General features: G+C 35.0%; 1 protein-coding gene across 6 annotated transcripts in view; it reads right to left on the reverse strand.

The window, feature by feature from the left end:
* LMLN (leishmanolysin like peptidase) overlaps positions 1–25,468 on the reverse strand; it is a 135,645-nt gene that overhangs the window by 87,992 nt on the left and 22,185 nt on the right. For 5 of the 6 annotated variants that reach the window (XM_082392334.1, XM_082392330.1, XM_082392331.1 and 2 more), the window contains exons 2-12: positions 24,497–24,594; positions 23,834–23,864; positions 22,867–22,949; positions 22,246–22,369; positions 19,668–19,846; positions 15,560–15,665; positions 11,808–11,902; positions 7,846–7,963; positions 6,510–6,617; positions 3,481–3,557; positions 475–585 (exon numbers count right to left, since the gene is read on the reverse strand). In XM_082392334.1, the coding sequence (XP_082248460.1) occupies positions 475–585; positions 3,481–3,557; positions 6,510–6,617; positions 7,846–7,963; positions 11,808–11,902; positions 15,560–15,665; positions 19,668–19,846; positions 22,246–22,369; positions 22,867–22,949; positions 23,834–23,864; positions 24,497–24,594 (1,130 nt within the window). The remainder of the gene's footprint in view (positions 1–474; positions 586–3,480; positions 3,558–6,509; positions 6,618–7,845; positions 7,964–11,807; positions 11,903–15,559; positions 15,666–19,667; positions 19,847–22,245; positions 22,370–22,866; positions 22,950–23,833; positions 23,865–24,496; positions 24,595–25,468) is intronic. The other variant, XM_082392335.1, reaches the window with a different exon arrangement.

Raw genomic sequence — 25,468 nt, forward strand, 5'->3', positions numbered from 1 at the left:
CATGTGTTGTGCGTGTTTCCCCCAAAATTGGAGACTGTATGTTTTAAAAAGCTTTCTAGGTAATTATGAGATGCATCCAGATTAGAGAAACACTATTCAAATGTTGCTTTATGTTTTTGATACTGAATCAATAGTGGCATCTATGTTTATGAGTGCATTCTCTGAAGAAAACAAATAAGAATGCTAGAGTATGGAAAATTTTGCAATATATATATTTATGAATTACAAGGTAAACAGAAATGTTTTATGGCTCTGGCGCTCACACTGTACATCCTTTTGGTATATGCTTTAAAACAATACTGTGGCTAGTTATTATGATATTATCATAAAGAACTGTAGACGGTTTTCCACACATTTTGAAATTGAACTGTTTAGACGACATTTTGAAAATCGGGACACTTTAGGCTCTGGATAGAGAACAAAATCAGGAATAAACGGTGTCATCAAAGACATTAGGAGGAAAGGCATCCTTACTTTTGTCTCTGCTGATCAATCCAGAATTTACAGCTCCTCCTGACAAAGTCACAGCCCATTCCTCGGCCCCAGTCTAACTTCTCAGCCATGCTGTAATTAGCTTTATACCAGCTGTGGAAATAATTCAAACAAAGCACTTTATATTACTGTCATTTAAAAAACAACTCCAGCATACCAATTACAAATCTCAACAATGAGCAAACTAGAACCTCAAAAAGGACTTTGGTGACCATCCCCACAGATGAGCATTTACAAACAAAGTCCATCCTGCATAGGATTGCTGCACAGGATCACTGCAGCAGGGACTGTGAAATTTTAGTCTTGAGGAAAACATGAGTACTCGAGGGTGCTTTTACATTTGAAAAAAACCAAACCAAACCAAACCAAACCGTGTTCCCATTGTAATTTTCAAAGACGATATAAGTCACAGAGGAGAAAATGATTAAGGTGTGAGACAAGGGGAATAAAAGGCAAAGAAACAAAGAGAATGAGAGAAAAAGAGAAGGGAGTAAACTGAAGAAGAAAAGTAGAATTACTAGTTGTCTAGCCTTTACCTAATCTGATCCAGTTGGCCCTAGTTTCTTGCTTCCCTGGCCTCGAATTTGTGATATTCTATCAATATGGCTCCTGCTTGTGACTAAACATTACACCATTATAATAAGACAAATGAATACTATGCCCAAAACATTAAAAATGTTCCAATTTCAGAGAAAAACCACAGTGATTTATCGATAATTTCCTGGCAAAATTAATCAAAGGCAACGAACCTACTTTTGTTAGTTTTTCTTCTTTATTCTTTTTTTTTTTTTTTTAATTTATTTATTTAATTTTTTTTTGGCTGTGTTGGGTCTTCGTTTCTGTGCGAGGGCTTTCTCTAGTTGTGGCAAGCAGGGGCCACTCTTCATCGCAGTGTGCAGGCCTCTCACTATCGTGGCCTCTCTTGTTGCGGAGCACAGGATCCAGACGCGCAGGCTCAGTAGTTGTGGCTCATGGGCCTAGTTGCTCTGCGGCATGTGGGATCTTCCGAGACCAGGGCTCGAACCCGTGTCCCCTGCATTGGCAGGCAGATTCTCAACCACTGCGCCACCAGGGAAGCCCTTTAGAGAAATATCTATTCAAATCCTTCACCAATTTTTAAATTGAGTTGTCTTTTTATTTCGAGTTGTTAAGAGTTCTTTATATATTCTGGGTACTAGATCCTTATCAGATAGATAATTTGCAAATATTTTCTCCTTTTGTGAGTTCTTTCCACTTTCTTGACAGTGTCCTTTGAAGTACAAGTATTTAATTTTGATGTAGTCCAATTTATCTATTTTTTCTTTGGTTGCTTGTGCTTTTGGTGTCATATCTAAGAAATCACTGCCTAATCTCGTATCATGAAGATTTACACCAATATTTCCTTCTAAGAATTGTATAGTTTTAGCCTTATATTTAGGTCTTCAATCCATTTTGAGTTAATTTTTGTATATCATGTGTGGTAGGGGTTCATTCTTTTGTATATGGATATCCAGTTGTCCCAACACCATTTGTTGAAAAAACTATTCTTTCTCCATTGAATGGTTTTGGCACCCTCATCAACATCTTTACTCTCAACCATTATATATGTATGTGTGTACTTTGGTCGTGATGTATTTCTCACTGTGTGAGACACCATGCCTAAAAAACTTCTAAACGACATTTTGCAGAATGTGTGAAGGGCTTTGGGCAGTAGAAAGGACCACTTGAGATGCAGGGAGACATTAAAAAAAAGGCTACTATAGTAATCCAAGGAAAAGATAATGGTGGCCTTGATAAATGTGACCCAAAAAGTAGACAGACTCCTGGGATACTGAAGAGCTAAAAATTAATCAAGATTTATGATTGATTAGATGTGAGAGGTAGGGAGAGGGAGTTGTCAAGGATGATTCCCAGGTTTCTGGATGGAGACATGATAATGTCTTTTACTGGGAGAAGGAATTTAGCTAATCTACACTAACGTCTTATGGATTTATGAAAATTAATTTCCACATCTACAATTTAAAAATACTGCCAGATACTTAGAAACATCTGGCTCATTTTTCTCTTGCATCAGAAAAAGGAAGAAATGCTTTGAAATTCACCAGTGCCATGTTTCACTAGTGACCCACAACACTCCACAGTGCTTCTATATCCTACTGGTATCTTAAAGAAACTAGCATTATTTACAGAAGGGCTATAAATAGGTTGTTAAACAGAGCAGCAGGACCACTTTTGTTGGCCATTGCTTGTTCAGGGATAAATGGGAAAGAGCTATAATGGCACTAAAAGGAATCCAGCATTTTTTTTTCTTTTCAAAAATATGAATTTCCCTACTTGGTCCACTGAAAAGGACGAGAAGCAATGACAACCCAGTAGAAATGAACACAGTCCCTAGATTGTGGTTTCTAAAAGCTATTCTCCATCAAAAGGAACATTCCAGTGCTCCTTGGAAAACTGGCTGATGCCAGATCTAGGATGATATAGGGTATGTGCAGATCAGCCTGGTACATCCTGCTATACCAAAAAGCAAGGAAGCTATCAAAAACTGAGACTTGTCAAAAAAAAACCCAGGAGCCCACAGCGAAAAAGACTCCCATTGGAGTCATTTAAAAACAGTATTCTATTGCTTTACAAGAAAGTTCTATTGCCTTAAAAACCAGGAATCTCTATGTAAACCAATTTCACTTACAATTAAAAAAAATTGTTTATGTAAGCTTTTCCTTCATATCCGCATGGGCTCTACTTATTAAAAAATAAATCTCATAATGCCAGGGATTTATTCTATTCATTACTATACACCTCAGGGCCTCAAACATTTACTGAATGAATGAGTGGAGCTGGTACAGGTAATGGATAGCTAACTGCACAAAATTTTAAGAATAGCTATATTTTACTTCATGTAAAATGTCAGTATTTTCTTAAGCTAATATTCATTTCATCTTAATAGTAATCTTAATATTCATTTCATTTTAATAAACAATTCATATAAAATTCTCACAGCTGTCTTACCCAGTGTCCTCCATTAACGCCAGAGTGATTCGAGAGAGGACTCGGTTCTGGGTGTGAGAACCAGTCATTGCTTCATTCTGGAAATCACCAACAGATTTTAATTAGAAGACTGGACTCCTTGCAAGTCCCAATACTTTCCGTGAGTGCTTTGATGTATATTTAAAATGTTGCAAGTGTGAGAGGCTGACAAAATATTGACTTAAAATAGTGGAATACATAAGCCTTCTTTAAGATGACAAGACTGAAGCTTAAAGCAAAATCTACTTTCTGCCTCAAATGTCTATATTGTATACAATTTCCCTGTAATGATAGATAACTAGCATTTAGAACTCTGTGATGAAAATGAAGATAAATATATGGAAACAGAAATACTGTTAAAAACACTACACTATTCAGGCAAAGTAAAGTGGGTGGTTGAGACAGATGCCCAGATAATGGAGTGGGGAATGGAACACTTGCCTGAATTACAAAGAAAATGCTTTTATAACCAACTTTCTATACTTTGCGATCACAGAAATACATATTAATATGCAAAACAAGTATCACAGAATCACAGGATCAAAGGAGTTGCCTGAGGGACCCAAAATATCAAGGTCTACTAACTACCCAATGTCTTAATTTGTATAATAAAATTCCTACCAGAAGGTCACCTAATGGTAAGGGCTTCACTGTCTCTTAAGGAAGCATATTCTATCTTTGGGAAGCTCTGATTATTCTTTTTTTTTTGGGGTGCCTGCACGGCTTGCAGGATCTAAGTTCCCAGACCAGGGATCAAACCCATGCCCTCAGCAGCAAAAGCATGGAGTCCTAACCACTGGACTCCAGGGAATTCCCGTATTCTGCTAATCTTTATGTTGAACACTGGATGGCCATCTCAAGTACTTTAATATCATCTTTTTAAAAAATAGTTCAAGGACACAAAGTTGATTTCAGAGGAAAGGCAGCAGTTAATGAAACTAATAAAATGACTACTCTCAAGTCTTCTATTGAAAACTAAGTAAATTTTCATTTCTGGCCAATCTACAGCTTTCTAAAGGGAATCACTTGAGAAAACTGTTTAAGGAAAATAAAGAAACTTATTCCCATGTGAGAAATAAGTGTACATGTTTTCCATAAGTTTCTATCACTGTTACTTTGTGGTCACCTAGATAAGAACAGTCAGCACAAGCATTAATTTCACTCTTTTCATAATTTTGCTAACTTGGATCATGGTGTATGTAACCTGCAAGTATTTAATTATTTAAACAGACATCTAAAAAAAAAATACACACACACACACACACACACACACACACACACATATACCCTTTGACCCAGAAATTCCATTTCCAGGGATTTATCCTTCCTTTTTCTATATAAACAAATCTGATCTTGCATTAACTTTCTAGTTCTGCTCCCCTGGAAACCTAATAAGGGTGGAATGTCAACTGTGTTACTAGGCAACAGGACTTAAGGAAAAATCACCACCTGTTATGCCTCTGGACTTGGGATTACTATAAATGAACATGAATACCTGTTGGTAAACCACAGTTTCGGACTTCTCTGTGTGCAGTGACTCTTACGGGTATGTCCCTTACAGGCATCTGGAAGTTATGTCTATGAAACTGTTAGAAAAAGATGTTGGTTCTTATTTGGGACATGGTACTTCTAAGTCAGGCTGGTTCTTGCACCCCTCTATTATGGTCTTCTGCTTATGGTATTTGAGCTGGAGGGAGAGGGAGAGAGGCATGGATGACAGCCCTTAGACTACTGTGTAGAGCACTAGAGAAATGCCTGACTCTGCCATGCTGGCATGCTGTTCTTTCTTTCTTGTATCCTTCTAATGTTTTTTGAATGTGACCTGTTTAGGTCTTATAGGTTTGACTGACTGTTTAGTTGAATCTAAGAACACCTACTGGAATGCCACTCCTGTAAGGCACTGAAGATATAAATAAATTGCTCATTACAACATTTTTAAGACAAAAAATTTAAAATATAATTATTCATTAAAAAGGATTGTTTTTACATTCATATAATACTATGTAGCTGTTTAAAAATAAGTAGATCCATGTATACAGTCTATTCTACTAATGCATGTATTTTTGTAATGTAAATGAGCTCATGTGAGACGAGTAAATAAGGGAATGACATCAGGATAAGATGGAATCATGTTGGTTCATAATGATTTCTCTCTGGATTTTAATGTTTTGTGCAATGGAACAATAGCAGCTAAATTAATCATTTTGCTGTACACTTGAAACTAATACAACATTGTTAATCAATTATGTTCCAATATAAAATAAAAATTAAAAAACAAACAAAAACCCAAAATACATGAAGACAGCCGAACACAGCAACAGAGGAATGCTGTGCTGTGTATGATGCTCATTCACTCCGTGTTCTTCCAACTGGCTCAGTATGGCCAGAGGCTTTGTCTTCGAAGTGTTTGTTGCATTGTTCTCTTGCCTTTGTACATTTTACTCTTGTCCCCATTATTCAGATTTATAGTCTCTCATCTATCTACCATTGCTTTTTGCTATTGTTTAAGGTAAAGAAATACTAGAGTAAATACAGGAGTTTATTTATTGGAAATATGATGTCTTTTCAGACTGAGCTAGTACTTTTATTATGACTTATTGCTTTTGTTAATAACCTGGTATTTGTGTTTCCTACACGCCTTGTTATTTTTAGTGTTCGATTTTGAAGAAAGAGGTTCCTTAGGAAAGCATACATTGTATGACAGCAGAAGCACTTATACTGCCTTGGAAAGATGTCTAAGATATATTGTTAAATGAAAAAAGTTGCATAAACGTATGAACCTATTTAAAAAAAACTGTGTGTTAGTGTGTCTGTCTATCTGTCTATCTAACATTTCTGGAAGGATATTTAAAAAACTTAAATAGTGATTACATCTGGAAAGTAGATCTGGAAAGCTAAAGGGGAAAGGGACTTTTAAAATTTTTTTACTTTATAACCTATTATATGTTTGAATAAGTTGAGTACGAATTCTTTTATTAAAGAAATCTAGTAAAATTCTAAAATAAACTGACCTCTAATAATCGCTTTTCCCAATGGTTGAGCTCAGTGCCCATACCACCTTGATTTTCAAGTTCCATTCCCTCCAGAATTGGACAGTTAAAGTGTTTTCGTGCTTCATCCTAAGAATCAGAAAAAAATAAGTAAATAAACCCTACAAAAGTCCAACATAATGGCAAACTCCTTACCACACTGGATATAATAGTCATTAAAGAATTACTTTGGTGAGAAGAGAGAATGTCTTTTAAAACTATAGTTTTTAATATAATTAAATATTTTGATACTGTCACACTTTTCTTTGCTATTGAACTACTATTTCTCTTAATATTTTTTCCTCTATTTGAAGATTTTGCCTTTAAGTCATATATTTCAAAAAAGTTATAGACTGGTATGATTGCCATTTGCAACTGTTGTGTCAACAATGATTTTAATGCAGGTATAAACTGCTCTTATTATGGATATAGTTTTTGTAAGAAAAATAAGTTGTTCATTAGAAAACAATTTTGTTCATTTGGTTTCGTCTGTCCTTCAGTTAGAGATTTCCAGGGATGGGAAATATCCCAAGAGCAGTGCAAAAGTTCAGAGGTCAGAAGGAGCTGTGTGTAGTCAAGGAAGGGGGAGAAGGGAGAATAGGTTTCTGTCATTAAATAAGAGGGTGTGATGATTAATTTTATGTGTCAATTTGGCTGGTCCACAGATAGCTGATCAAACATTATTCTGAATGTTTCTGTGAAGGTGTTTTTGGATGAGATTAACATTTAAATTAGTGGACTTTAAGTAAAGCCGATCAGTCTCTAACATAAATGGGCCAGTCAGTTGAAGGCCTTCATAGAACAAAGGCTGATTTTACTCCTGAGCAAGAAGGAATTTTGCCAGCCGAATGCTTCTGGACTCAAACTACAACTCTTCCCTGAGTCTTCAGGTTGCCAGCCTACCTCATCAGATTTTGGACCAGCCAATTACTTAAAATAAATCTCTTTATCTCTTTCTCTCTCAACATATCCTGTTGGTTCTGTTTTTCTGGAGAACCCTGACTAAAACAGACTCCAAATGAAATGACCCGCAATTATGCATATAGTACCAGGGATCCTAAGAGGTATCACAACAGAGCACTGGTATCACAACTTAAAGCAGTGGGTAGAATGCAGCCATAAGAGTCATTGCCAAATTTCTGTTTCCTCAGATTGTGCTTGGCCTGTAGCTTTACTGTACTGCCTTTATATTATGTTTCCTGCTACAGGCTTTGAAATTTAATCATTAGTTCTTAAACAATAATGATTAGCAAAGAAGGGACCATAATGAACGAAAAGAGCAGATGGCTCATGAGACATGAAGTTCAGTGATACTCACAACAACACGAGGTGTTACTAGAAGATACACGGTGTGAGGAACTCTCTTATTATCTCGAATATCCCATAATCTCTCCACTTTTCGAACTACTTTATCACTCCATTGATATAATCCAAGACTGCATTTAAAGAATAAAAAGACAGTCCTTTTTGCAAATTCACCACCACTTTAAGTGTAAAAGTGTTTATGAATATCAATATGAAATCAAAATATTTGAGCTTACTATACACCAAGTGCAAGCAAAGACTTGATAGCATTTTCTAATTTAATCTTTTCAATAACTTTATGAGATTATCATCACTATTTTGCAGATAAAGAGACAGAAGCTTAGAGAGATGAAGTAACTTGCTCAAATTCAAATAGCTAATAAATATTTGGCTAAGATGACAATGAATTACTTCCTCTTAACAAATTTACTGGATAAAACAAAAGCATGTCGAGAGACATATCTTAGTACTGTACATAACAAAACTTAACAAAAGGTGACATCTTAATTTAGTGGGAAAGCATAATTTACTTAATAACTGTGCTGTAAAATTGGTTATCCTACTAGGAAAAATTAAAGTTAAATCCCTATTTTACCCCATATACAGAAATAAATTCCAGACAAATGTCAGTAAAAATGGCAGAGTAAGGACCTCTGAACTTCATGAAAGCAATGGGGAAAGTATCAAAATTGGCCAAATGAACCTTTTCAGAACTCTGGAAATTAACCAAAGGCTTGTAGTAATCCAGGAAGCACTTCTTTAAGAAAAATGGATGAATCTCAGAAAGAACAGCAAGCTTTGTGGCGTTTTCCCATGCCCTCTCTCCAGCTTCGTGGCAGCTTTGAAAACCAACAGCCCACAATCATGGTGAAAACCAGCAATCTTGCAGCCAGAGGGAGCAGAAGGGGGTTGACTGGCAGAATGCATTAAAAAAAAAAACATGATCCAACTATGTCTACAAGAGACACAGTTCAGAGTCAAGGATACAAGTAGGTTGAACGTAAAAGGATTAAAAGCATGTACCATGAAAATAGGACTCAAAAAAGAGCTGGAACAGTTATACTAACATCAGACAAAATAGACTTTAAGACAAAAATTGTTACTAGAGACATTTTATAATGAAGAAATGGTCAATCCACCAAGAAGACATAACAATTATAAACACATATGTGCCTTACAAAAGAACCCCCAAATACATGAAGCAAAAATAAATTCTAAATGGATTAAAGCTATGAACATAAAAAATGCAAATAATAATTTACCAGAAGAAATTTAGGAGAATATTTGTATAATCTCTGTAGGGCAGAAGAAACTTTCTTAAGCAATAAAAAAGATTAATAATATAAAATTTTAAAACTTTTCTGTATGGGAAAAAATATGACAAATAAAAAGATAACTAAATGGGAGAGAACAATCTCATTTTGGGGAATCTATCTTGCACAAATAAAAGCACTACTACAAAAGTGTTATATTTATTATAGAAAATTATAATGGACATCAATTTTTTTTCCCCCTATAACCTGTATCATTTTTTTCTGGCTTTTTCCTAGATTACTTCTACCACTGACCCTATGAATCTCTCATTCTCACCAATAAAACAGAATATAAAGAGGCTATTTTTTCCCACCATTATTTTATGAAGATTTTACACATTTATTCAAAGAATTATATGGTGAACACCTGTATACCCAGTAACCATTACTTAGATTCTACAATGAATACTTTTATTTGTTGTATTATATATCTATTCATCTACCCATGCCCTAGAAAGATTATTCTTAATTCCTTTTCTTTTTCCGTGGCAAGGCAATGTTTAAACACAGTGAACAAAGCCAACAAGAAAATAATCAGCTTTTACCTCATTAATAACTCCAATATCCTCTTCATCATTCACATTTCAAAATTAATGGTTTCTCCAAATAAATAGGTTAGGGCCAAATCTGACTCTTTGTATGTCTAACACCTGAATTTCTTATTACTGTATTATCTCCATTTATACTGTAAGATTTCCTGCTTTTGAGGAATATCCCGAATGTAAGAAAGCACTGCAAATTATCAGCTTAACAATGGTTCTTGTGTGTAGGAATCTCTGTCCTCCTTACCTACATCACTACGTAGATGTTGCCTATCTCACTACTTATGTGTTTCCCATAAAGACCACAATTCTTAGGAAAGACCAGACTTCTCCCATACCACCAAACGAACACAATCTAGGAAGTAAAACATGTATTCCTACATTAGAATTGTTTCTTAACATATACTCTAAAAAAATGCTATGATGAATAAAGTACTATCTGTTTTAATATTTATTTACTTCTAGCTACCTAAATGGAGATCTTTGTGTGAGAATTAATTTTGTATTCTACATCCATATACCACTACTCTGATAAAGATATGGAAGAGTGTCAGCACCCCGAGAAGGTTTCCTTATGCCCCTTCTCAATCTGTTCAACTTGTATGGCATTTAATAGCCTGCGGCTTCAAGTAAAACTACTAATCTGTCTTTTATCGTTGACTGTTTTTAAACTCCATACAACTGAACTATGACTTTTTTTTTTTTTTGGCTGCGTTGGGTCTTTGTTGCTGTGCACGGGCTTTCTCCAGTTGCGGCGAGCGGGGGCTACTCTTCATTGCGGTGCACGGGCTTCTCATTGCGGTGGCTTCTCTTGTTGTGGAGCACGGGCTCTAGGCGCGCGGGCTTCAGTAGTTGTGGCACACGGGCTCAGTAGTTGTGGCTCACGGGCTTTAGAGCACAGGCTCAGTAGTTGTGGCACACTGGCTTAGCTGCTCTGCAGCATGAGGGATCTTCCCAGACCAGGGATCGAACCCATGTCCCCTGCATTGGCAGGCAGATTCTCAACCACTGCGCCACCAGGGAAGCCCGGCAGGTGGATTCTTAACCACCACGCCATCAGGGAAGTCCCTGGACTACAACTTCTTTTATTGAACCTTGTAACTGTGATAGTCATACACTTTATTGCATGCAGCAGTAATGTGTTCTTTTCAGTGCCTTGTAGTTTTTGGTTATAGGAATATATCACGATTTATTAATCCATTCTTCTATTGATGGACCTTTAGGTGGTTTCCATTTTTTGTTTATTAATAACAAAACTGCCATGAACATTCATTTACATGTCTTTTTGTGGACATGTGCTCTTAATTTAGAGATTTATTTTTTATATAAATGCATGCAAATGGTTATAGTTCTGTGACTGATATTCTATATAAAATTCTTGATAATTTTTTTTTTAGTAATTCTTGGTATTATTTCTTTTAGGCCCTGAACCTCTAGGTCACTGTTAATATGATGTGCTAAATAAAATACCAGTTAACATGTAAATATTGCCATGTACAGGCAATAATTATTAAAAAACCAAACTATAACCAACCCATATTTTCCCATGGCCTGACTCTTCTATAAAGTAATACAAGCTACAGAGTGGTGCAAAAGAACTCTGCTTGGCAAAGAGTCCTGGCTCTTTGGATAAGTCACTTAAGTTTTCTCCATCTCAATTGTTTCATCTGTAAAATGAAAAGGTGAAGCTAAATGAACTCTTTTTTTTTTTTTCATTGGAGTATAATTGTTTTATAATGTTGTGTTAGTTTCTGCTGTACAACGAAGTGAATCAGCTATGTGTATACATATATCCCATCCCTCTTGGACCTCCCTCCCACCCTGCACCCCCATCCCATCCATCTAGGTCATCACAGAGCACTGAGCTGAGCTCCCTGTGCTATACAGCAGGTTCCCACTAGCTAGCTACTTTACACATGGTAGTGTATACATGTCAATCCTAATCTCCCAATTCATCCCACCCTTATATCCACCCTTATATCTTGTTTTAATAAGATACAATCTTCTTAGGCTAGCCATAAAGCCACTATTATTTATGGAACTTAACATGCTATGATTCTCAGATTCTAGTCTTAGCACTCTCCTAAAAGAGAAGAACAAGAACAAAAAAAACCAAATACCTATAGTTAAAAGGTGGGAGACCATCTGCAAATCTTGAAGTTAGAGGATTTCCATCTTTATCATGGTAGAATGCAAATAGCCCAGCAGAGAAACCCTGTAAGAAAAAGTTCAAAATGTCTTACAGTGAAAAATATCAAATCTGATTATAGATATCACAACATGCCACTATCAAAAGAGAACACTGATACAACCACATAAAAGCGTCAGGCCAATACTTCTACAGGAACTTGTCATATACTGGAATTGGACTGAAATTAAGTGTTTCATATTATGAATTTTAAATTTCAATTACTTGAGATAATTCTAAGTGAGGAAACCAAAAGTAATAGTAACAGAGACATTCTTTGGTTGGTATAGACAATGCATTTATTTGTTTAAAGACGTGTTTATCATAGTTGGTCCTCTTCACATGAACTTACTAACAAACTCTACAATTGCAACCAGGTAATGTTACTATTAACAATTAACAATACAGTTTAGAGCAGGGGGGTGTGCTCGTAAGATCACTCATAAAAATTCCAAGTCTTTGATACCAAAGTCCATATTTAATATATATCTATATCTAAAATAAAAAAGACTATAAATGTGTGTTTATGTGGGGGGGTGTATACTTTGGAAAAAAGACTGGAAACATATATCGAAATGTTAGCTGTGGTTCTTTTGGTGGTAGAGTAACGTGTAAAATCATCTGTATTTCTAAAAGTTTTTTACAATGTGAATTTGTGTGTTTTTGGTTTTTTTCTTTATAAATTTATTTATTTATTTATTTATTTATTGGCTGTGTTGGGTCTTCGTTTCTGTGCGTGGGCTTCCTCTAGTTGCGGCGAGCGGGGGCCACTCTTCATCACGGTGCGTGGGCCTCTCACTATTGCGGCCTCTCTTGTTGCGGAGCACAGGCTCCAGACGCGCAGGCTCAGCAATTGTGGCTCACAGGCCCAGTTGCTCCGCGGCATGTGGGATCTTCCCAGACCAGGGCTCGAACCCGTGTCCCCTGCATTGGCAGGCGGATTCTCAACCACTGCACCACCAGGGAAGCCCCAATTTGTGTGTTTATAATCACATTTTTAGACAGTATTTTTAAGAAGTCTTCTGTTTTAATAAGATAGTAGCTACTTCACATAAAGGTATTCAAATTCCCATTCTCTATCCCCTCTCCCAAATAAGATGAGAAAATGGGCCAAAAAAAAAAAATTACTGACATTTGATATCTCCTATTTCATTAGTGAGATTTCTTTTCTTACTTTCTTTCCTAACCTAATAACTAAAACAAAGTGCTCTTGTAACTACTAATTTAAGTATGTTTATACATTGAGACTATGCTATAGTTTATATCCAAATAACTAACAATCACAAATGATCACTTAATTAATCAATTTCTTTGGCAAATGTCTTTGCTTACATAACCGTGGCCTGTGTCATTCAAGGCTTGCCAAAATGATTAATGGAATCCAGAGTATTCTTTTATTCCTACATTTCTTCTTTTTTAATCTCTGAAGATGCAAAGAACATTTAATGGAGTCAGGTAAGAAAATCTAAACAGTTTTTAATATACAATTCACTGAGGTTATATAAAGCTTAAAATAGTATGCTGTGCCTCATCTTTCATAATATTCTAAATACACATTTTTTTCCACAATATCAATTTGAAAATTTTTCTAAGCACTCACATTTCAGAAGGCTTATCTGGTATTGAAAGAATCAGGAATGACTGTATTGATAGCTAGAGCATATATAACTTTATAGGGAATAAGTGTATCTGTTAAACATTTAATTCTTACCATCCTCCAGGATGGTTTTTGAGACAAACTAATATTTTAAATTTCCTAGGTTTTTACAATTTTTTAAATAATTGAAATACACAAAAAAGTTTAAAAATCTAATAGAAACTTATGTATACTCTTTAAGAGGATTTAAGATATTAGTTTTGCCATATTTTCTTCAGACTTTTTTTTAAAGAAATAAAACACTGCAGAATAAATATCGTTAAAGGCCCATTACCTTCACCCTTTCTCTTCCCACTTTTCCCAGAGGTAATCACTACCTTAAAGTCAATGTACATAGTAACTCTCACACATGCTTTTATATTCAATGGTGTCTGACTTTAATTTGAGACTCCCTGATTGCTAAAGTAAATGTGAATATGTTCTCATATACTTCTTGGCCAATTGGACCTTTTCTTTTGTGACCTGCCTGTTCAAAACCTAATTTACCTCATGTCTGGGACCTCTTCATTCATGTTCACTTATATACTGCATTTAAAACCTGCTGTTTTTTTCTGGTTCTCTCAACATCAAGTATCTATTGTTTTTGGAGCTTAAAGCTTAAAATGTTACTTAGAATGATGTTTGTCTTTCATCACAATAGCAGGTTTGACTTACTTTTTTAATAAAAGGAAAAGAGATGATTCATTTTAGAATCTCCTTACTTGAAGAACAGAAGTGCTATCTGGATACACTAGAGTTTCACTGAATTATCCAAGGTATTTGCTGATTTAAAGACTGAGGTCATACATAATAGCTCACGAAATAAGACGAATAAATGATAGCCACTAATTTTATTATACCTTACTATGTAGAGCATGGTGCTAAGCCATTTATGTTTCATCTTATTTAATCCTCAAGAAAAAAATCCATTGTAATATGTACTACTATCTTCATTTTATAGAAGAAACAGAGGCTTACAAAGGCTAAATAATTTGTAATAGATCCCAAAGATTTTTAGCAGTAAAGCTAAGGAGATTCGCACCTAGATCTGCGTGATCCATTCTCTCCCTCTCTCTTTTTTTTAATAATGTACTCTATAGTGGGTGCTACCATTTTTTTTTAATTTTTGTTTTTTATAAGTTTATTTATTTATTTTTGGCTGCATTGGGTCTTCGTTGCTGCATGGCGGCTTTCTCTAGTTGCGGTGAGCGGGGGCTACTCTTTGTTGTGGTGCGCAGGCTTCTCATTGCGGTGGCTTATCTTGTTGCGGAGCACCTGCTCTAGGCACGTGGGCTTCAGTAGTTGTGGCATGTGGGCTCAGTAGTTGTGGCTCGCGGGCTCTAGAGCACAGGCTCAGTAGTTGTGGTGCACAGGCTTAGTTGCTCCGTGGCATGTGGGATCTTCCCAGACCAGGGATTGAACCCGTGTCCCCTGCACTGGCAGGCAGATTCTTAACCACTGCACCATCAGGGAAGTCCCATTCTCTCTCTTAATCACTGCATTTTACTCCCATCTGTTTTCTAAACATATGAATGACATCAGGAGGACATTTCCTAGGTTTTAGGCAACTTTATTTAATTCCCCAGACATATTGTAAAAGTTTACTACTTTGGACCAATTGGGGAAAAGCAAAGTTCTGAATCAGTTAGTATATATAAAATTCAGAAAGTGTAAATAGACCAAGAAGACTTTTAGAAATGAGATCTCTGTAAGAGATAAGATCTATAATTAGCATATCAGCTATCATTTTAGATGAAAGTGAATTTTTTTAATTACTAAGTTTTTTCTTAAGAAGCTTAATCATTTTTTCAGAACTCCTATTTGCCCAATAGATTTACTTGTTTAATTATTTTAGGTAGTATAACTCAACCGAGCCGCTATCCTAATCATTAAAAATTGTCTACTGGCAGAGGCCTAATCAACTAGGTTTTACTGAACATGATCTAAGATGCCACGTAATCCTAAATTTTAACATATACATCAAAATGAGAGTATAATCAGAAAATGAAGGCATGAAGGAGAGAACAATAGTTAACAGCAAAATTTACCAGGGCATGAATAATCTCATGTTTCACTGTGGACAGCATCCCAACAAACTCCTGAGGCTGGGTAGAGATCATATTTGGACACAGGTTAGCATATCCTGCAATTGGCCTGTTAAAACAGACATTAAATGTTTAATTATATTCCAGGACAATATGTATTATACTTATTAACCTATATTTTTCTATCAAAAACTGATCAAGGTCAGAAAAATCTTTGTGAAATATCAAATGTCATTTTATAACATAACATCTAACTTTCACTATCTTTTACTTTCAAGACATATACCTGTGTTTTCCTATGACATGGCTAATCAACTCCTGTTCCCACAAGAGGATAGAGTCAGTTAATTATACTTCAGTGTGAATTTGTAAAGTATGTCAATATGTACCAAAAAAGGGAATGAACTAAAAAATTTAAATTATAACACTATTTTACTTGCAAAATTCATTTCTGACTTCAGCATTTCACTATATATATAGGCACAGGGACAGACAAGTAGGTAGAGAGGAAAAGTAGGTACAAAATAGGACAATAAGCAAATCATTCAGGTTGCTGCAAGTTGCTGAACCTTCTGATTTCCATTTCACTATCCCCTTTCTCCTGTCCCACTAATGCCTTCATTAACATAAAAAAATTTTTTTAAATTTATTTATTTAATTTATTTATTTTTGGCTGTGTTGGGTCTTTGTTGCTGTGCATGGGCTTTCTTCTAGTGTGGTGAGCGGGGGCTACTCTTCGCTGCGGTGTGCGGGCTTCTCACTGCGGTGGCTTCTCTTGTTGCAGAGCATGGGCTCTAGGCGCACGGGCTTCAGTAGTTGTGGCACACAGGCTCTAGAGTGCAGGCTCAGTAGTTGTGGCGCACGGGTTTAGTCGCTCTGTGGCATGTGGGATCTTCCCGGACCAGGGCTCGAACCCATGTCCCCTGCATTGGCAGGTGGATTCTTAACCACTGCCACCAGGGAAGCCCAACATAAAGTTTTTTATCTTCCTATTATCTTCTTTCATACAGTATTCTATACCTTCTAGAATCTACAGAATTCTATATTTCTTTCTGAGCCTAGAACTTGAGAGTCCAAGAGCTGACAAGGACCCACAGTAATTCAATCAGTTTCACCATGCACCCACCTGCCTTTCAAAAGCTGTGACAAACAGTAAGGAACCCCAAGGTATTTCTCCCAACACTACCTCAACATTTTACCATAGAAATACCACAAACCTCCCCAAATGGTGATGGCCTATTTACAGAGTAACATTTGCCTTATTTAGTTAAAAAAACATACAGTGCACTTTCTTCATACTTGAAAACAACAGACTTACACTTAGAAAAGTATGAGTATAATTCACTCACCAAAATATTGCCACGGTGACCTCTAAGATATAAAATAAACATCACTATCAGGCTTAAACCCTGTCAGGGACTTCCTACTGCATTTAGAATGAAACAGCCCTGTCTACTTCTCCCTCCAATGCATCCCCTAAAGCTCTCATCCTCAAACACAGTTTCCACTGGAGTGGCTTCTAACAGCAACAGGTAGACACAGCATTTTCCTAACATAAGCTCTTTCTCCAGCTCTTTATTTGGCTGAAGTCTATCGATTTTCAGGTTATATCTAAAGTTTCACTTTTTCAAAGAGGTCTTTTTTGCCCAGTTGATCTAAATTATGTTTCCCCCTTTTGTTCTCTTTAATGTTGCAACACCCTGTCTTTTTCTACAAAGTATTTATCATATTTGAAGTCACATGTCTATTTGTATCAGTATTTAACTAATATCTGACTCCCTCTGTAATTTGTAAGTTCCATGAGACAGGTACACGTGTCTATTTTGTTCACCTAGTCTGCTGGCAACATATTAAGCGCTCAAATATTTATGGAATGAATTAACGCAATATAGCAGTTTTGAAGGAAAGTTTCACTTCTATCAAAAAGATTCAAAAAGAACAACTTAAGATATTGCTCTTCTAACATCAACATTCTCCTCATAAGAAAACAAAATCTTCCCCAGGTATGAGAATACATACATGAGTAGCTTCAGATTCACTGACACGAGGAACATTTATTCTTTCAGCTAGTCATTCATACCTAAAGCGAACCAAATGTTCAAGTGCCTTAAAGAAACATAATAGCAGTACAATGAAAGTGAGATGCATCTCTGGGCTATGGGATTCTCATCTATGTGATAACTCCTATGTTGGATTCTCTCCCAAAAGACAATTAGATACTTTAAGTACTTTCAGTATTATCAGATGCTGAAAGGAGTTGAACTAATCTAGGCCCATCTCAACATGGGATTTTATATCCCTCTCCCTACTTCCCCAGGGAAGCCATTCTGTTCCTAATACATAAGGTTCACTTTAACATGTCTTTTGTTTAAAAAAGTAATAAAAGCTCATTGGAAAAAGCTATATATCCAAACATATAGAAATGCATGAAGAAAAAAGTAAAAATTCCCTATTTTACAAACTGCCGCCACTAAATTCCACTATCACAGGTAACTGCTATCAACAGTTGGGGTGCTTTATTTTTTAGCGTAACCAGCCATCCTGGTTTGCCTAGGACTGAGGGATTTCCCGGGATATGGGATTTTAGGGCTAAAACAAGGGTACTCCCGAGAAAACTGGGATAGCTGGTAATCCTAATTATTTTCGACTTTTACCTTAGCACATTCAAGCCCATACAGATTTTTAAAACAAGTATGAAATCGTATTATGTACACTGTTTTGCAATGTTCTTCTGACACGCAACAGTATATTAAAAATGAGATTGTGTGTGTGCACAATCCATATGGTTTAGGTCAAATTCAGATAAAGAACCATGATTTTGCAGCACTGCTATTATGAAGGCATATTTCTCAAAGGCATCTACTTTAAGAAGTATCTCATTTTATCAAGTAACTTGTCATTCATTTAGCACTTCAAATGCCATATTTCCTTGATATTGAGACACCAGTAATTATAAAATATCATAAATTTAATGACAGCTTCTCAGGAAAAAAGGAACACTCTATTAAATACATATATTTTTTTACTAAACAATAGTACATATACATCTGCAAAACCATATAGCACTTCCTTCTTCAGTAATATATTAAATATTTGACTCGATGCATTCTCAACATTCAGAAGCTAAAGATTTTTATTTCATGGATCAACAATTACATAGTAACATGCTAACAGACTGCTTTCATAATCCATGATGCCGATTTTGACCTCCTTACCACCTTCAGTATTGACAGTATAATTCTGAAGCATATATTAGTGTTTCCTTTGTATTGGCTACTTGGTCCTACTAATAATTTCATTTTTTCCTTACATTAATTAGACATCAATAGAAGTGAAACAGCTCTTTAAAGTCAGCTAGTATTTTGATAGGTAGATGAATGTTCAGGAACTCAGCAATGGTCCTTACATTCACTGGACCTTTGAATGTGGTCACATTAACTCTCCTAGATTTGAGACTGTCACATATAAACTATACTGAGACATACCAGTTTCTACTGCCTTTAACTGATTTGTCTGGTGTGTGACAGGCAATCTTCTGTATACATAACAACTTTATTTCAAGGCTGCTTCACTGAGAAAAATTTTTTGAAATATTTTGTAAATAAAAAAGAGGACTCTTTTTTGGCCAAGCGGCATGTGGGATCTTAGTCCAACCGGGGACTGAACTGGCTCCTCCTGCAGTGGAAGTGCGGAGACTTAACCACTGGACTGCCAGGGAAGTTCTGGGACTCTAAACTCTTTAGAGACAATTAAGCTAAGTGAAGGACATAATGATATGACAATTAGATGAAGAGTTATTTTGAACATCTTACAGTTTAGCACAGAAGTGCTAAAATTAGAGCTCAAATTGTTTCCTTAGAGAGGTGCCATCACTTTCAAAGAAAATTCTATTGACAGTAGACTTTTCCTTTGGAATTGGTACTTATATTACCATATGCATAGCAGTCGTATAACCTGGTTCCCCCATCACACCCCAATCCAGGCTGTATGCCATTTCTTACTACTGGAGGTAATCTGGCAAATGCAAACTTACTGTACTCTCAACACTTAGAATATGGTTTAAGAGTTCTTATTTTAGATCTTGGGAAATAAGTCTCAGGGGAAAGTTTACCTGTCCATTTTTGCTTCCTGCTGACAATAGGCTGCATAAGAGATGATGTTTTCATGGCTGCACCTCTCAGTGGCCAGAGCACCAACATAAAGAACAAAGTCTGCATCCCGGACTCCCTCTTGGTCTGGCACACCCACTGCTCCACAGGGCCACTTACCCCCACAGCAGACTCTGCATTGCTAAGCCCATGGGGGACAACAACGGAAAAACAGACCAGAGATGAGGTTAGCTATCAGGACTTTTAATTTATAATGAATCCAGACTCTAAATATGTATGATTTAATTTTTATTTATTATCCTTCAGCTTTTATCAAAATCCATACCTCTCTCTACTCAATTCCTATCTCTAATTTTAAATTTATTTTATTAAAATTTCTACTTTCTATACTATAATCATAAATGTATAATATTAATTAAAAGAAACAATTGATATTTATAAAGGGCATCCAACCAGGGTACAAAAAAGACAGCAATAGAAAAGGTTTTATTAAACCCTGAAACTAGGTGAAAATTACAAGGGACCTTCTTGTACACATTTTTTTTAGCAATTTCCCGTGAATCTATAGTTACTTCAAAACTAATTAATAAAAAACTTTATTTACTGGAAGTATTTCCCTATTATAAGTAATTCATGTATCTTGTTAAAAATTCAGATAATACAAAAGTATATAAGGTAAAAAGTTAAAGTCATCTTGTAATATTACCTTTGTTTCTAGTTTTCTAAGCAAACTTTGCCCTTTTAACATACTTTTTTTAGAGAACTTCTTCTATCAAAGTTCCTAAACAATGATAATCTCCAAATTATATATAGGAAAATCAGTAAATGGTGTTTTTTTTAAGGCGTAAGTGATGCTTGTAGAGAGAGAAAAGACAGAAATTCTCATTTCATTACATTGTTTACTCTTGTTTCTCTAATACATGTATTTATAATTTTAAAATTCAATTACTTTAATCTATTAATAGTTCATATTAAGAAAAGCTGTGATTTAATAGCATTCTTTCAAATGATCTCTCATTTATTTAAAAAAAAAAAAAATCAGGACCCCCAGGAAGATAAGTAGAAAGCAGAATTTGAAAAAGCCAAAAGAATAAAAACAAAAATACCTTAGAAAAAAAGCAAAGAAATGTGCCTTAAAATGTCTAGGAAATATCTCTAAATGTCTTAGGAAAAGAGATAAATATGTAATTAACAAGTTGTTTTAATTTTTAAACATGTTCCCAAAACCCTCTATGCTTTCAAGAAATTTGATAAAAGAAATGGAAACTGAGTAAGTTAGCTGTATTAGTGCCAATACACAGGGTTCTAAAAGCCTTTAGTGAGCTTCAAATACTCTGAGAAAAAAATTATAAAGTAAACTTCAACTATATGCTTAATTTTGCTTACAAAGTCAATGTTTGATAATGTATTCATTTTCTAAAAGTAATGAGAGAACACAGCTCAGTAGAGAAAAGCAGCTAAAGCAATAATCATATTTTCCAAAATATAGCTATAAATAAATTGGCTTTCTGGTTTATGCATTTAAAATTTTTATATTTTTTCTGATACAAATAATAGATGCTTAATATGAAAAATTAGAACATTACAAAAATGTATAAGTTACCAAATAAAAGCCCCCCATAATCCAACTCAATGAAAACCATTAAAATTTTAATGTCTCCAGATTTTTTAATATACATATATCTCCAGATTACTTCATAATTTTTTATATGTGTATATACACTTCTTATTTTTATTTTTTATGTTTTTATTTCAGCTTTATTGAAAGCTGAATAATTGATGATAATTTTTAATTTTTAAATGAAATAGACTAACTACCCATACTGATTTACAACTATTTTTTTTCCATTTAAAAGCTTAACTATCTTTCCAAATCAGTATATAAAGATCTATTTCGTTCTTTTTTTTTTTTTAATATTTGTGTATTTATTTTGGCTGCACCGGATCTTAGTTGTGGCATGCAGCCTCTTAGTTGCGGCATGCATATGTGATCTAGTTCCCCAACCAGGGATTGAACCTGGGCCTCCTGCATTGGGAGCACAGAGTCTTACCCGCTGGACCACCAGGGGAGTCCTTCTACTTCATTCTTTAACAGCTGTGTAGTGCTCCATTATGTGGTTATGCCATAATTTAACTAATATTAATATAGGCATATTTATAGTTTTGCAAAGAATATCCTTGAACATATATTACATAGTTATAAGTATTTTTATGGAATACATTTCCAGGTTGGGTTAAAGCATACACATTATTTTTATTTGAAGAGATAATGTTAAATTGCCCTTTAAAAATTCTGAGGTATATAGTTGCTAAAAGATGTTTTGGAGGGCAAAGATAACGTCCTAAGCAGAAATGATTCAGCAGCCCCAGAGATTAATTGAAAAAAGAAAAACATAATTAAATTCACTTGAAAACCAATGAAAGAATAAAATCAGCACACCTAACTGTGATTGCTTTTGGTAGAGAATGAAGCTTTTGAACTTAAGTCTGTAAAATCTTCTTAGTGACAATCACAGATTGAAAATCTGTCATAAGTTTATCCTAAAGACTAAGAACATTGCTAAGAGCAGGGTGAAATACCTGGAGGTGCTCCTCAGGTACTATAATGGGGCCACATTTTGTATGCTCTGCACATTCCTCAGTACAGCATCTATGGTGATCATTTTCCTTCCGTAGGTATTGGTATTGGTTTGTTGCACATTGTCTTCAGTTCATTTGTACATCAAAGTTTAATTACAGAAAAAAAAATAAAGATGAGTTCACAGCAGTTAAAACATTATAAAAAAACTAGTAGCTGCTATATTTAGTTCATTTATAATAGTTACTATTTTAGTTAGAAAAGTAGTCTAAGAAAGAATTTTGGTTCCGTGGCAAATCCTTCTGATCTGGGTTTTCAAACACTCAAATACTTCAAAAGCCAATACTGTACACATGAAGGAGGAAGGAAGGGGATATGGGAAAAAGGGTACAACTACACCCAAGGAAAAGATCCAGTGGGTCACCTCATAATGGAAAATCGGGGAAAGAATGATTACCCAACAGATGCTCTTTTATTCTTTTTAAATATCTTACAGTTTGGTCTCCAGGAACCAGCATAATAAAATACTCCAGTATAAATCTCACAATTTGCCATACTGACAGAATGGGGAGGGCAGAGTACTAAACAACTGAAGAAAATGACGGGTGTGTAATGCGACATACCTACTAAGTAATATGGTGCCCGCAGGTCTACGAACCTGAAAAGTCTTCTCTAAATAAGAAACAGCTTGTGGAAAAAGTTTGGTCTAAATAAAAGTTGGAAAAAAAAAACCAGTCAGAATTACAGCTAAAAGATAAACTATATTTAAAACAAGTAAGCATAGGATATTAACGACTAAGGGGAAAGAAGGAAAAAGCCTTATAATTCTGGAATATAGGTACTAGTCAAAGGTTGTGTGACTAGGGCTGGGGAAAGACTGAGTCTAGGAGCAAAGGAATTTCCTCATTTTCTAGTTTAGTTTGGAGGAAAGAACACCAGAAAGTTCCTTCCCTACCCCATTTAAATAGAATACTATAAAATATAAATTGCAACTATTAATCTTACTTTAAATTTGAGACTGATTTAGATTATTCCAACATGAAGGTAGTTTATGTTAAGAAAATCTTATATTTAGAAGATCTACTTTAGCCTCACCCATTTCTGTGGCCCATAATGAATTGGCTTAATGTGTGTGTGTGCCTCTGTAACAGTTAAAAAACTTATGAGGCTAGCACCTCTATAAATGACCTTGGCATTTCATACTATCAGGCCAATTAATCTTCAGGAGAATGAGCATTTCCACCAAGAGAATAGTGTTCTCAATGTTTTTAAAACATCGTCTTTTTCATTCTATCCTAAGCATGCTCTGCTCCCCTAAAACTTAAGAGGACAAGTAAAAAAATGAGAATGATTTAATATCAAATTATAAAATGAGAAGACTAACTTAATATCAAATATGAACAAAGTTTTAGTGAGTGCATCACAAAAACACCTTGGTGATAATGAGAAATACATTCACTACCAACACCTTTTATTCAGTCATTCACAAAATAGTCATGTGTAAGTTTTTCATTACTGAAGTAAAATTTACATACAATAAAATGCACCATTTTAAGTGTCCAATTCAAGCTATGAGTATTTATTACATACCTTTACAAGGTGTCTTTTCTCAGGGAGCAACCTGAAAATGATGACATAAAACATAAAGATTGCCATGTTGAGGGCAAACCACTGTCTCATTTTTGTTCAGAATACAAATGGCAGGAGTCCCAAGGAATGCTTTGTGGAAGCATGCCATATCAGTCCCTCTAAATCTCAGTGAGCATTTCAGAGTTGATCACATACTGTCTCATTCATTTGGGAAGTTAAAGACAGGGAAAGACATCAGCTACTCCCAACAGCTCTTCATAAACTACTACAGATTCATAATTTATCTCTTTTCTGGACACCTTCTTACTCTAAATTAAAAATTAGGCTATATCATCTCTCTGGTTAATAATTTTGTAAATGTTCTTATTATTGTATATATTAGTATTTTGTCTTATTGTTCCTCCAAGTACTTAAGTGCCTTCCAGGTCTGTTATTGACCACATAGGTAGATATACACTGGTGTGTTTAAATTATTCATGATGTATAGATTTAAATCATATCCCATGGCCTTCATCTTTCTAAACTAAAAAGCATATTTAGCTTAATTCCATTTTGAGGGTGCATTAGCATCTAGTTCCATTTATGGAACTCCAGGTAACAGATGAAAATATTTTCAATAGTTTGATTCTTAATAAAAAAGATGACAAATAATGGTGTACTTACTCTTCAATACTTTTATCATAGACAGTCTTGATTCTTAAATGTTCATTAACATCTCTCTTTACAACATGATTTGCCTTAAGATGGACCTTATTTATGACCTGAGAAAAAGGAACAGATTTGAAAAAAATGTATAGATTAGCTAATTGAGGTCCCAACTTAAAATCAGTAAACTAAATTTCAAGTGTAATACCCAGAAAAAATACAAGAACTAAATAAATTGAGAGACAGTTCATGCTCATGGATAGGAAGACTCAATATTATCAAGATGTCAGTTCTTCCCAACTTCAGCTATAGATTCAATGCGATCCCAATCACAATCCCAGCAAGTTATGTTGTGCATATCAACAAACTAATTCCAAAGTTTATACAGATGGCAAAAGACCAAGAAGAGCCAACAAAATGTTGAAGAAAAAAACAAAGTTGGAAGACTGACACTACCTGACTTCAAGATTTACTATAAAGTTACATTATCAAGACAGTGTGGTACTGGCAAAAGAAATAACAAATAGACCAATGGAACAGAACAGAGAGCCCAGAAATAGGCTCACATAAGTACATTCAACTGATTTTTGACAAAGGAAAAAAGGCAATACAATGGAACAAAGATGGTCTTTTCAACAAATGGTGCTGGAACAACTGGATATTCATATGGGAAAAAAAAAATGAATCTGGAGACAGACCTTACATCTTTCAGAAAAATTAACTCGAAATGGATTATAGACCTAAAATGTAAAACACAAAACTATATAAAACTCTTAGAAGATACCACAGGAGAAAAACCAGATGTCCTTGGATACAGTGATGACTTTTTAGATACAGCACTAAAGGTATGATCCATGAATTAAATAATTGATAATTTCAACTTTATTAAAATTAAAAACTTCTGCTCAATGAAGGTTAACATCAAGAGAATAAGAAGACAAGCCATAGACTGGGAGAAAGTATTTGCAAAAGACAAATCTGATAAAGGAC

This window comes from Balaenoptera borealis (assembly GCF_965194805.1).
Source record: "Balaenoptera borealis genome assembly, chromosome: 5".
In the NCBI taxonomy this organism is placed as follows: Eukaryota; Metazoa; Chordata; class Mammalia; order Artiodactyla; family Balaenopteridae; genus Balaenoptera; species Balaenoptera borealis.